The 15,000-nt window shown below is 45.8% G+C and overlaps 1 protein-coding gene across 1 annotated transcript in view; it reads left to right on the top strand.

Annotated features, from left to right (window-relative positions):
• Window positions 1–15,000, top strand: part of LOC142243993 (uncharacterized) — a 22,589-nt gene that overhangs the window by 717 nt on the left and 6,872 nt on the right. Inside the window, exon 1 of the mRNA XM_075316178.1 lies at window positions 1–712. This exon is cut by the window's left edge and continues 717 nt beyond it. Coding sequence (XP_075172293.1) covers window positions 1–712 — 712 coding nt within the window. The remainder of the gene's footprint in view (window positions 713–15,000) is intronic.

Raw genomic sequence — 15,000 nt, 5'->3', positions numbered from 1 at the left:
CAAAGAACAACAAACCCCAGCAGCCACCATCACCTCTACAGAGACCTCCAGAGACAGAACTGCAGCCCCCAACACTTCACACCCCTCACCCGAGACCCTCAGAGACTGTTTATCTCAACTAGAAAGAGACTTTATACAATTTAAAGAAGAACTTCAAAGAAACCTTGGTGACAGAAATGCAAATGACCAAGTAATGAAAGAGATAAACAAACTGAGATGTGAATACACGTTGGCTCTGCAGGAAATAAGAGACGAAATGTGTGAACTGCAGCAAGAAAATGCCCGACTGAGACTGGAGATAACAGAGCTGAAGACTCCTGGACGCCTGAAACAGGAGGACGCCATAGAAACACAGAGGAGTGAAGACAACATGGCCTCCACTGACCAGGAGGGAGCTATGGTAACTAACACCAGTACAGACACCATGGCCTCCACTGGCCAGGACACTGAGATACCAAATAGCTCCAACAGTATGAATGCTCCTGAAAATAACATAAGTGAACCACAAACCAGAAAAACAGAAAAGAGAAGAGAACCAGCCACCAGCAAAATCTCCAGCACAGACCCCCAGCTTCACCCACGTACCCCACCCGTGACCTCACAAAGTTTTGATACCATCCTAATAATGGACTCAAATGGGAAATACCTGAATACACTGCGACTATTCCCAGGCAAAAGGGTCAAACAAATCCGCTGTACAACTATTGAGCAGGTGATGGCCGTCATCAATACCCCACGGTTTACAAGCCCAAATCATATTTTTATACACACAGGAACAAACAATCTGCCAGACCAACACCAGCAGATCGCAGGACAACTGACCCAACTAGCAAAGACGGCAAAACTAAAATTCCCGGACAGCAAAATAATTCTATCATCTCTGCTCCCAAGAAATGATGTATCAAGCCAAACTATCCAGAACATCAACACGGACCTGACCACCAGAATCAAGGCTGTGCCCGACGTGATCCTGGCACAACACCCCTCTATAAATCATCAACACCTCTATGACTACAAGCACCTAAACAAACAAGGGGTCAGCCTACTGGCCAAAGAGCTGAAGGACATTATACTAAACAGAGACCCCATGCCTGGACTCAACAACAACAACAAACCCATGGAAAGACCCCCAACAATAAAAAGACAGGAAACCACAATTTCATCACAGGAGGCCAGAAACAAAGCCCTTCACCCAACATCGGGCCATCAGAGTTGGAGGAGACCACCATGGAGGGGACCATCAGCCCCACACAGAGACATGCAGGGCAGAGATATGGAAGAGATTAGAACCCTGCTCAGCACATTGTGCAGGAAACTAATGTGACTGGATCTAACACACCTATAAACCAGTCGTAAATCCAGAGTGTCTTACACAGCCGCACTCATTACAAGGTATATACACATGAGGTATAATAGAAAAAAAAAATGACCTCATTCACAATCAGCAGCTGGAACATCCAAGGCCTGAGCACCTCGGCCTTTGGATGTAAAACAAATGACCCCGACTTTATTCAAAGACTGAAAAATATAGACATTCAGATCCTCCTGGAAACATGGACCAGAGCTGAAAACGAATCTCCGGTGCCAATCGGATACAGGGAAATCTCTGTCCCTGCCCTTAAAAATAAAAACATCAAACAGGGCCGCTGCTCAGGAGGAATACTGATCTGGTATAAAGAAGAGCTCCACCAGTACATCACACCAGTGAAGAGAGGAGGCAGCCACATATGGATCAGAATCAGCAGCTCCATCCTCACCTCTCAGTCCGATGTCTACCTCTGCACCACCTATATACCACCGCCAGAGTCCCCCTACTTCAATCCAGACAGCTTTGAGATCTTACAAGAAGAAGCCACCCATTATCAGGTCCTGGGCAAAGTTCTCATCTTTGGAGACCTCAATGCAAGAACAGGGAGAGAAAAAGACTTTCTGACCACAGATGGAAACATCTACATATTTGGGGCAGAGAATGACAGTCACGACTCAGAACACTCAGAGAGAAACAGCTATGACAGTACAGTCAACAAAAGTGGCAAAAAGCTCCTGAACTTATGTAAAAGTTTAGGTCTTCATATTCTTAATGGACGTACAAAGGGAGACTCACTGGGAAGATACACACTAAACTCCCATGTAGGAAGGAGTGTAGTAGACTACGCCATTACAGATATGGACCCGGCAAATATTAGCGCCTTCATAGTCACCCCACAAACGCACCTGTCAGACCACAGCCAACTTCTCCTGTACATGAAATCTACAGAGAAACCATCCACACAAAAGCCACAGCAGAGCAGCCTCTACAAGCGACCTCCATCCTATAAATGGTCCAAGACGTCAGAAATAAAATATAAAGAGGCTCCCAACAGACCGGAATTACAGGAGATGCTCCACAACTTCTACAGCTACAAGTACAAGTCAAACCCAGAAGGAGTGAATCAAGCTGCAAAAGACCTCAACAAAATATTCCACACCATGGCCAAATTGTCCGACCTCAAACAAGTCAACTACAAGAGGCAAAAAGAAAAGCAGATCAATGGTTGGTTTGACAAAGAGTGTAAAGCCGTTCGAAAGACCCTGAGAACAGCCTCAAACAATAAACACAGAGACCCCAACAACCCAGACCTGAGGGAAGCCTATGACACCATACAAAAGCAGTACAAAACCATCCTCAGGAGGAAGAAGCAGAGCTACATCTCTACCAAACTTAGCCAACTCCAAGACGCCCTCCAAGACAACTCCTTCTGGGAAATATGGAACCACATGGACACAAAGAGCAAGAAAAAGACTGACACCCATATCCAAAATGGCAACATCTGGCTCCAGTACTTCAGAGACCTCTACAAAGACATCCCAAAAGAAGGACTAAGCCAAGAGCAGGAAAACATAACATCAAAACTAAAGGCAATGGAAGAGAAAATCAAAAACTTCCAAAACCCACTGGACACACCAATTACATTACAGGAAGTTGCAGAGAAAATCACTTCCATAAAGTGTAAAAAATCTAGTGGTCTGGATGGAATCCCCCCAGAGATGTTGAAGTACAGCCCACCAGAAATTCAAGCTGCAATGGTTAAACTGTTCAACATTGTGCTGAGTGCTGGTTACTTCCCTCGTACCTGGAACCAAGGACTCATTACACCGATCCACAAGAGTGGGGACAGGTATGACCCTGCCAACTACAGAGGCATATGTGTCAGCAGTAACTTGGGAAAACTGTTAAACAGCATCCTAAACAAAAGGATCATCAGTTTCCTTACCGAGCACAATGTCTTGAGCAAAAGCCAAGCAGGGTTCGTGCCAAACCACCGCACCACGGACCACATCTACACCCTGCACAGTCTCATTCAGAGCCACGTCCACAATACAAAGCATGGGAAGATATACGCCTGCTTTGTAGACTTTAAAAAGGCCTTTGACTCAGTGTGGCACCCGGGCTTGTTCTTGAAACTGCTGGAAAGCGGAATAGGAGGAAAGACCTACGATGTCATCAAAAGCTCCTACACCGAGAACCTCTGCAGCGTGAGTGTGAACGGTAGAAGAACGGCTTATTTCCAGCAGAGCCGAGGAGTCAGACAGGGCTGCAGCCTAAGTCCAACTCTCTTCAATATTTACATCAATGAGCTGGCTGCTGCTCTGGAATCTTCACCTGCTCCAGGTCTCACACTCCATGACGCCCAGGTGAAATTCTTGCTCTATGCAGATGACCTACTGCTGGTGTCACCAACCGAGAAAGGTCTCCAAGACAACCTACAAATCTTGGAGAAATTCAGCTCCACATGGGCACTACCAATCAATCTAAAGAAAACCAACATCATGGTGTTCCAGAAGAGAAAAAGAAGATTTGACCAGCATCCTTCATTTGTCCTAAACGGCTGCACTCTAACAGGAACAGACAAATACACCTACTTGGGCCTGGAAATTCACCAGTCAGGGAGCTTCAAACAAGCCATAGAGACCCTGAAAAACAAGGCCTGCAAAACCTTTTATGCCATCCGAAGGAAATTGTATCATCTGAAGCCACCAGTGAGGGTCTGGCTAAAAATCTTCGATTCCATCATCGGCCCAATCCTCCTGTATGGCAGCGAAGTCTGGGGCCCTCACACTTACCCAGATTGGTCAAGGTGGGATTCCAGCCCAACAGAAATATTTCACCTGGAATTCTGTAAGCACCTTCTCCAGGTCCATCGAAGCACCTCCAACAGCGCCTGTCGAGCTGAGCTGGGCAGATTCCCTCTACACCTAGCAGCTCTGAAGAGGTCACTATCATTTCAGGCTCACCTACAGAGGAGCAATCCAAGCTCCCATCACCACAAAGCTCTGATATATATACGTGGGCCAGATGAACCAGGACCCCGGGCACAGCTCTCCCAAACCCAACTGGACAAAATAACCAATCACAGCAGCCTGACAAGAACCAGAATCAGGAAGATGGTAGACGAGGGCCAGGAGAGGTATGTCAGTGACTGGAGGACCGACATCAACACCTCACAGAAACTGACCACGTACCAGAGACTACAGAGAGACTACAGACTGGCCCCATATCTGGAGAAACTCCCGGACCCCAGAGACCGCAGGACCCTGAGCCGATATAGACTCAGTGCCCACAGTCTAGCCATCGAATCCGGCCGACACAAGCAGAGCTACAAGCCCAGGGAGGACAGACTGTGCCAACACTGTGACCTGGAGGCCCTGGAGGATGAAACCCACTTCCTGCTACACTGCACCAAGTACTCAGCAGTGAGGGACACTCACTTCAGGAGACTCTCCCATTTCTTCCCGGATTTCAGCTCCATGAAGGAGGAAGAGAAAATATATATCCCGCTGGGGGAAGAAGAGAGCGCAGTGGAGATAGCAGCGCGGTATGTGAGCGAATGCCATAGACTTCGAGAAAGAGAACTATGATAAGTCATGGACTTCCATAGCCCCCCATCCCAGATGTGGCCCCCCAATCCCCACCCTGGATATGTCCCATCCACCGTTACCACAGTCCCCACCGTGGATATGCCCCATCATAAGCCATGGACTTCCATAGCCCCCACCCTAGAAGTGCCCCCACAGTCCCCACCCTGGATGTGCCCCATCCATCCTTCCTACAGTCCCCACCCCCCATCCCCACAGCCCCAGCCCCTAATGTACACTTGCTTTGGCAAAACTAATTTGTATTTGGTCCTGCCAATAAAGCTTATTTGATTTGATTTGATTTGATAGAGGGATAGATAGATAGAGGGATAGATAGAGGGATAGATAGATAGGGGGATAGATAGATAGAGGGATAGATAGATAGAGGGATAGATAGATAGAGGGATAGATAGATAGAGGGATAGATAGAGGGATAGATAGATAGAGGGATAGATAGATAGAGGGATAGATAGATAGAGGGATAGATAGATAGAGGGATAGATAGATAGAGGGATAGATAGAGGGATAGATAGATAGATAGAGGGATAGATAGATAGATAGAGGGATAGATAGATAGATAGATAGATAGAGGGATAGATAGATAGAGGGATAGATAGATAGAGGGATAGATAGAGGGATAGATAGATAGATAGAGGGATAGATAGATAGAGGGATAGATAGATAGAGGGATAGATAGATAGAGGGATAGATAGAGGGATAGATAGATAGATAGAGGGATAGATAGAGGGATAGATAGATAGATAGATAGATAGATAGATAGAGGGATAGATAGATAGATAGATAGATAGATAGATAGAGGGATAGATAGATAGATAGATAGATAGATAGATAGATAGATAGATAGATAGAGGGATAGATAGATAGATAGATAGAGGGATAGATAGATAGATAGATAGAGGGATAGATAGATAGATAGAGGGATAGATAGATAGAGGGATAGATAGATAGAGGGATAGATAGAGGGATAGATAGATAGAGGGATAGATAGATAGAGGGATAGATAGATAGATAGAGGGATAGATAGATAGAGGGATAGATAGAGGGATAGATAGATAGATAGAGGGATAGATAGAGGGATAGATAGATAGATAGATAGATAGATAGATAGAGGGATAGATAGATAGATAGATAGATAGATAGAGGGATAGATAGATAGATAGATAGATAGAGGGATAGATAGAGGAATAGATAGAGGGATAGATAGATAGAGGGATAGATAGATAGATAGATGGCCCCCCAATCCCCACCCTGGATATGTCCCATCCACCGTTACCACAGTCCCACCGTGGATATGCCCCATCATAAGCCATGGACTTCCATAGCCCCCACCCTAGAAGTGCCCCCACAGTCCCCACCCTGGATGTGCCCCATCCATCCTTCCTACAGTCCCCACCCACCATCCCCACAGCCCCAGTCCCTAATGTACACTTGCTTTGGCAAAACTAATTTGTATTTGGTCCTGCCAATAAAGCTTATTTGATTTGATTTGATTTGATTTGATAGATAGATAGATAGATAGAGGGATAGATAGATAGATAGAGGGATAGATAGATAGATAGATAGATAGAGGGATAGATAGATAGATAGATAGATAGATAGATAGATAGATAGATAGATAGATAGATAGATAGAGGGATAGATAGATAGATAGATAGATAGATAGATAGATAGATAGATAGATAGATAGATAGATAGAGGGATAGATAGAGGGATAGATAGATAGAGGGATAGATAGATAGATAGATAGATAGAGGGATAGATAGATAGATAGATAGAGGGATAGATAGATAGATAGATAGATAGATAGATAGATAGATAGATAGATAGATAGATAGATAGATAGATAGAGGGATAGATAGAGGGATAGATAGATAGAGGGATAGATAGATAGATAGATAGATAGATAGATAGATAGATAGATAGATAGATAGATAGAGGGATAGATAGATAGAGGGATAGATAGAGGGATAGATAGAGGGATAGATAGATAGATAGATAGATAGATAGATAGATAGATAGCCGCACTCATTACAAGGTATATACACATGAGGTATATAGAAAAGAAAAAAAAAAAAAAATGACCTCATTCACAATCAGCAGCTGGAACATCCAGGGCCTGAGCACCTCGGCCTTTGGATGTAAAACAAATGACCCCGACTTTATTCAAAGACTGAAGAATATAGACATTCAGATCCTCCTGGAAACATGGACCAGAGCTGAAAACGAATCTCTGGTGCCAATCGGATACAGGGAAATCTCTGTCCCTGCCCTTAACAATAAAAACACCAAACAGGGCCGCTGCTCAGGAGGAATATTGATCTGGTATAAAGAAGAGCTCCACCAGTACATCACACCAGTGAAGAGAGGAGGCAGCCACATATGGATCAGAATCAGCAGCTCCATCCTCACCTCTCAGTCCGATGTCTACCTCTGCACCACCTATATACCACCACCAGAGTCCCCTACTTCAATCCAGACAGCTTTGAGATCTTACAAGAAGAAGCCACCCATTATCAGGTCCTGGGCAAAGTTCTCATCTTTGGAGACCTCAATGCAAGAACAGGGAGAGAAAAAGACTTTCTGACCACAGATGGAAACATCTACATATTTGGGGCAGAGAATGACAGTCACGACCCAGAACACTCAGAGAGAAACAGCTATGACAGTACAGTCAACAAAAGTGGCAAAAAGCTCCTGAACTTATGTAAAAGTTTAGGTCTTCATAGTCTTAATGGACGTACAAAGGGAGACTCACTGGGAAGATATACACTAAACTCCCATGTAGGAAGGAGTGTACTAGACTACGCCATTACAGATATGGACCCGGCAAATATTAGCGCCTTCATAGTCACCCCACAAACGCACCTGTCAGACCACAGCCAACTTCTCCTGTACATGAAATCTACAGAGAAACCATCCACACAAAAGCCACAGCAGAGCAGCCTCTACAAGCGACCTCCATCCTATAAATGGTCCAAGACGTCAGAAATAAAATATAAAGAGGCTCCCAACAGACCGGAATTACAGGAGATGCTCCACAACTTCTACAGCTACAAGTACAAGTCAAACCCAGAAGGAGTGAATCAAGCTGCAAAAGACCTCAACAAAATATTCCACACCATGGCCAAATTGTCCGACCTCAAACAAGTCAACTACAAGAGGCCAAAAGAAAAGCAGATCAATGGTTGGTTTGACAAAGAGTGTAAAGCCGTTCGAAAGACCCTGAGAACAGCCTCAAACAATAAACACAGAGACCCCAACAACCCAGACCTGAGGGAAGCCTATGACACCATACAAAAGCAGTACAAAACCATCCTCAGGAGGAAGAAGCAGAGCTACAAAATTCAAATTCAAATTCAAATATGCTTTATTGGCAGGACCAAAATACAATTAGTGTTGCCAAAGCAGGAGAAATACAGTAAGTGTGGTGGGAGGGGATCAGGGTTATGGGGAGTTGGGGGCACAATTTGGGCTCTGAAAGTCCATTTAGGGGTCTTAGATTCCCCTCAGCTTATGACATGTGGTGACATATTGGGCGGCGATCTCCACCATTGATTCCTCTTCCCCCAGTAGGAAGCGGAGTTTCATGTCCTCGTCCATGGATGGAAAGTCTGGGGTATGGGTGGTAAATTTCTGGAAGTGGGAGGCCCTCACTGCTGAGTATTTGTCACAGTGCAGTAGGAAATGCGTCTCGTCCTCCAGAGCCCCCTGCTGGCAGTGCTGGCACAGTCTGTTCTCCCGCGGCTTGTATGTCTGTCGGTGCCGCCCTGTTTCCACCTCTAGGCTGTGGGCACTCAGTCTGTACAGGCTCAGGGTCTGCCTGTCTTTGGGGTGGCGTAACCTTTCCAGATATGGGGCCAGAGTGTAGTCCCTCTGCAGTGACCGGTAGATGCCGAGTTTCTGGGAGTTCTCTAATTCACTCTTCCAGTCCTCTATGTATTGCATCTTGCAGTTCTCAGAGATCTCTTTTATTTGGGCTTTTGTCAGGGTGTGTTGCTGACTTTGGCTACTGGGGTTCCTGGCTTGCTCTGGGCTCCGGCTCAGCAGGGCTTTATGATGGTAGGAGCTGGGGTTGCTGTTCTGTATGTGCGCCTGGTGTGATAGCGCCCTCTTGTGTATACTGAACCATAAGGGGAATCGGCCCAGCTCTGCCCGACAGGCTATGTTTGAGGTGCTGCGATGGACTTGGAGGAGATATTTACAGAACTCCATGTGGAAGACTTCGGTTGGGCTGGAATCCCACTTTGTGTGGTCTGGGTAGGTCACTGGGCCCCATACCTCGCTGTCATACAGCAGTATAGGGGTGATGACGCTGTCAAATATCTTGAGCCAGACTCTCACAGGTGGTTTGAGGTGGTACAGTTGTCTTCTGATGGCGTAGAAGGTTCTGCACGCTTTTCCTTTCAGGGTCTCTGCTGCTTGCTTAAGGCTCCCAGTTTGGCTTAGCTCCAGACCGAGGTAGGTATAGCTGCTGGTCTTCTCCAGCGTGGAGCCATTTAATGTGAAGGAGGGAGTGTTTATTTTGTTCTGGTTCCTCTTCTGAAACACCATGACTTTGGTCTTCTTTTGGTTGATGGGAAGCGCCCATGTGGTGCTGAATGTTTCCAGTACTGCCAGGCTATCTTGGAGGCCTTTCTCGGTTGGGGAGAGTAGCAGGAGGTCATCTGCGTACAGCAGGAACTTCACCTCTCGGTCCTGCAGGCTGAGACCTGGAGTGGGGGAGGACTCTAGAGCTGTTGCTAGTCCATTTATATAGATGTTGAATAGAGTTGGACTCAGGCTGCAGCCCTGTCTGACCCCACGACCCTGTCGGAAGAAAGCTGTCCTCTTTCCGTTCACCTTCACGGTGCACCGGTTCTCAGTGCATGAGCTCTTGATCACGTCATAGGTTCTGCCACCTATTCCACTCTCCAGAAGTTTCAGGAACAGGCCTGGATGCCAAACTGAGTCAAATGCCTTTTTGAAGTCCACGAAACATGCAAATATTTTCCCCTGTTTTTTGCCGTGGACGTGGGTCTTGATGAGGCTTTGCAGGGTGTAAATGTGGTCCGTGGTGCGGTGGTTTGGCATGAACCCAGCTTGGCTTCTGCTGAGGACGTCACCTTGGGTGAGGAAGGCGATAGTCCTTTTATTAATGATGCTGTTAAACAGTTTTCCCAGAATGCTGTTGACACAGATCCCTCTGTAGTTTGCTGGGTCATATCGGTCTCCATTCTTGTAGATGGGCGTTATGAGAGCTTGATTCCAGCTTTGAGGGAAGTAGCCGGCACTCAGGACGTGGGTGAATAGTTTAGCCAGTGCTGCATGTATATCTGGGGAACTGCATTTGATCATCTCTGGCAGGATGCCATCACTGCCCGCGGCCTTCTTACATTTTAGCAGTTTGATTCTGTCTTTTATTTCCAGCACACTGATTGGTATGTCCAGAGGATTTTGAAAGTCCTTGATTGTCTCCTCCATGTCCCTCAGTTTAGTCATTATATGCTCTTGTTCTGGGGTTAGGTCGTCTTCTGGGATATTCTTGTAGAGGCCCTTGAAGTAGCTGTGCCAGATGTTGCCATTTTGAATGTGGAGGGTGCTTTGCTTGGGACTTGTACCGATATGGCTCCATGTCTCCCAGAATGAGCTGTCCTGGAGGGAGTCTTCGAGCTGCTGCAGTTTGTGGGAGATGTGCTTTTGTTTTTTCTCCTTGAGGGTTCGCTTGTATTGCCTCTGTAGGGTGTCATGGACCACTCTTAGCTCCTTGTTGTCCGGGTCTCTGTGTTTTTGATTTGAGGCTATCCTTAGGGAGTTGCGCAGTGCCTTGCATTCTTTATCAAACCATTTTTGGCCTTGTTTATTTGTAGGTCTCTTGGAGTTGGTCCTTCTGAGGTCTGCTAGCTCTGCCATGGTATATAGGATGTTATTAAAGTCGTTTACTGCCAGGTTCACCCCTTGCTGGTTTGAGGTATAGGATTTTGTGTGAAAGTTTACAAGCAGCTCTTTAATCTCTGTTCTGTTGGTCATGTTGGTGTATTCAATGGCTAACTGTTTGGACCACTTGAAGGATGGTGGCAAGTTGTGGAGACCGCTCAAGTGGGGTTTTTGTGTGGGTGACTTGTCCGTGGATCTCAAGTACAGCAGTGTCTGGTTGTGGTCTGACATGTGGGTGTCGGGGGTGACTATGAAGGCATTTATGTTTGCTGGGTCTATGTCTGTTATGGCATAATCCACTACACTACTGCCCGTGTGGGAGTTTAGTGTAAATCTCCCTAATGAGTCCCCCCTGGTGCGCCCGTTCAGTATATACAGCCCCAAGCTCCGGCACAGGTTCAACAGGGTTCTGCCGCTTTTATTCACCACTCTGTCATAGCTGTTTCTTGTTGTCTGTACTGAGTCTCTGTAGAAGGGCTCATCTCCCAGGACGTATGCGTTTCCGTCAGGTGACAGGTAGTCCTTCTCTGTACCTGTCCTGGCATTGAGGTCTCCACAGATGAGCACCTTACCTTTGGACTGGAATTGGGCAGCCTCCCTCTGAAGTTCCTCGTAGATGTCCGGCTTATAGTATGGGGATTCTGATGGAGGGATGTAGGCTGCGCAGAGGTAGATGTCCTGCTGAGAGGTGAGGATGGAGCTGCTTATCTTCATCCAGATGTGGCTTTCTCCTCTTTTTATTGCCTTGATATGTTCTTGGATCTCCTCCTTGTACCATATTAGTATGCCCCCTGAGCAGCGGCCGTGTTTGATGTTCTTGTTTTTCTGGGCGGAGACAGAAAATTCCTTGTATCCCATGGGTGCGAGAGATTCCTCCTCTGCCCGGGCCCATGTCTCCAGGAGGATCTGGATGTCAATGTTCTTTAGCCTTTGTTTGAAGTCTGGGTCATTTGTCTTGGACCCAAAAGCTGAGGCATTCAATCCTTGAATGTTCCAGCTGCTGATAACTAAGGATGTCATATTTAGTTGATATACCTTTATAATGAGGAAGGATAGATTTTCATAGGACATAACCGGATTTAGTGGTGGGTTTGGGTGGAATATTTTAGTAGTGTCCTAAGAGTTTGCTGCACAATGTGTTGAGCAATGTCCTTATTTCTGCCATGTTGCTGCCCTCTGTTGCTTTGTATTGCCATTTTGGGGCATGTGGTCTTGAGTATTTCTGCCATCTCTGTGGACTCTCTCCGGGGGTCTCTGTGGGCTGCCATCTGTTTGGTGGGTGTCTTGCTTGTGGTCTTGGAGGTCTGTTTAGAACCATGTCCTTTAGCTCTCTTGCTAGATGGCTGACTCCTTGTTTATTGAGGTGTTTGTCGTCATAGAGGTGATGAAGCGTTATTTCGGGGTGTCTTGCCAGCTGTATGTTTGGTGTTGGGGTAATACTGGAGGCCAGCTCTGAGTTGATTTGCTGGGTTATTTGTTGGTGTATATCTTTCCTTGGAAGCAGGGCAGACAGGATTATTTTGGTTCTGGGGAATTTTTGCTGGGCTGCTAGTGCGAGTTTTGATAGGTCCTTTGTGATTGTCTCTTGGTGGATATCGTTTGTGCCGGTGTGTAGTATGAGGTGTGTGGGCTCGGTGAAATATGGGTTACTGATCACCTCCTCTGCTTGTGGGATCGTTGAGCAGTGAATTTTTATAACCCGAGCCGTCGGAAACAGTCTCTGAGTGTCCAGGTATTTCCCTGCTACATCTCTACCAAACTTAGCCAACTCCAAGACGCCCTCCAAGACAACTCCTTCTGGGAAATATGGAGCCACATGGACACAAAGAGCAAGAAAAAGAATGACACCCATATCCAAAATGGCAACATCTGGCTCCAGTACTTCAGAGACCTCTACAAAGACATCCCAAAAGAAGGACTAAGCCAAGAGCAGGAAAACATAACATCAAAACTAAAGGCAATGGAAGAGAAAATCAAAAACTTCCAAAACCCACTGGACACACCAATTACATTACAGGAAGTTGCAGAGAAAATCACTTCCATAAAGTGTAAAAAATCTAGTGGTCTGGATGGAATCCCCCCAGAGATGTTGAAGTACAGCCCACCAGAAATTCAAGCTGCAATGGTTAAACTGTTCAACATTGTGCTGAGTGCTGGCTACTTCCCTCGTACCTGGAACCAAGGACTCATTACACCGATCCACAAGAGTGGGGACAGGTATGACCCTGCCAACTACAGAGGCATATGTGTCAGCAGTAACTTGGGAAAACTGTTAAACAGCATCCTAAACAAAAGGATCATCAGTTTCCTTACCGAGCACAATGTCCTGAGCAAAAGCCAAGCAGGGTTCGTGCCAAACCACCGCACCACGGACCACATCTACACCCTGCACAGTCTCATTCAGAGCCACATCCACAATACAAAGCATGGGAAGATATACGCCTGCTTTGTAGACTTTAAAAAGGCCTTTGACTGAGTGTGGCACCCGGGCTTGTTCTTAAAAATGCTGGAAAGCGGAATAGGAGGAAAGACCTACGATGTCATCCAAAGCTCCTACACCGAGAACCTCTGCAGCGTGAGTGTGAACAGTAGACGAACGGCTTATTTCCAGCAGAGCCGAGGAGTCAGACAGGGCTGCAGCCTAAGTCCAACGCTCTTCAATATTTATATCAATGAGCTGGCTACTACTCTGGAATCTTCACCTGCTCCAGGTCTCACACTCCATGACGCCCAGGTGAAATTCTTGCTCTATGCAGATGACCTACTGCTGGTGTCACCAACCGAGAAAGGTCTCCAAGACAACCTACAAATTTTGGAGAAATTCAGCTCCACATGGGCACTACCGATCAATCTAAAGAAAACCAACATCATGGTGTTCCAGAAGAGAAAAAGAAGATTTGACCAGCATCCTTCATTTGTCGTAAACGGCTGCACTCTAACAGGAACAGACAAATACACCTACTTGGGCCTGGTAAAATATATCTTTGTACCGTGTTAGCCAGTAGAGATAAAAAAATTGTTTAAAAGAACAGAGAGTCCTCAGTGGTTGATACCTTTTAATGGCTAACTGAAAAGATGGTAATAATTGCAAGCTTTCGAGACTACTCAGGTCTCTTCATCAGGCATGGTATAACACAAAATCTGAAGAGTCACGTATTTATACACAACAGGACTTAGAATAGTGCAGTAAAAAAAAAAAAAAAAAAAAAAAAAAAAGAACAAGTTATATGAAACAGAACTATCTCTATGGCAGGGGGACAAGCTGTTCTAGCCATAAATACTGCTGCAGTTCAGTGTGAAAGTTTTATTGTCCTTTGATAAGGGTCTGGTCCAGGGCTGTGACATGCTCGGATGGTCAGAGGAGCACATCACTTAATTGATGTAAAAAGACATGAATCCATGAGACACATTCATTCCTTCTCTGAATGTGTCAAAGGTCATCATAAGTTTGTACTCCCATAGTCTCCTGTCTCTCTGGGACTTGAAGTTTCCTTTCAATACCAGCAATTTCATGTCCATGATGCTGTGGTCTGGGTTACAAAAATGTTTGGCCACAGGTAGATCCATCCTTTTTTCTCTAATTGTGTGGCGGTGAGAATTCATCCTTGTCCTGATCTGTTGTCCTGTCTCCCCTACATACAGACCCCCAGTTGGACATTTGGTACATATAATTAAGTACACCACATTGGTTGTGGTGCAGCTGAACGTACCTGGGATCTTGTAGTCCTGATGTGATCTGGGAATCTTTATCTTGTCCGTTGTCAATATTAATGGACAGGTCTTGCATTTTTTCTGGTTGCAGGGAAATGTTCCTGTTGGTGTTGGAGAGGACAGGGAGCTTCTGACAATGATGCTTCTTAGATTTGGGGGCTGTCTAAAACACAGAAGTGGGGGGTCTGGAAAAATAGATTTTAACCGGGCATCTTTTGTCATGAAATTGCTGGTATTGAAAGGAAACTTCAAGTCCCAGAGAGACAGGAGACTATGGGAGTACAAACTTATGATGACCTTTGACACATTCAGAGAAGGAATGAATGTGTCTCATGGATTCATGTCTTTTTACATCAATTAAGTGATGTGCTCCTCTGACCATCCGAGCATGTCACAGCCCTGGACCAGACCCTTATCAAAGGACAATAAAACTTTCACACTGAACTGCAGCAGTATTTA

The sequence above is a fragment of the Anomaloglossus baeobatrachus genome, chromosome 6 (assembly GCF_048569485.1).
Source record: "Anomaloglossus baeobatrachus isolate aAnoBae1 chromosome 6, aAnoBae1.hap1, whole genome shotgun sequence".
Lineage (NCBI taxonomy): Eukaryota > Metazoa > Chordata > Amphibia > Anura > Aromobatidae > Anomaloglossus > Anomaloglossus baeobatrachus.
The sequence above is the reverse complement of the archived record's forward strand: the minus strand, read 5'-3'. Positions and strand labels throughout refer to the sequence as shown.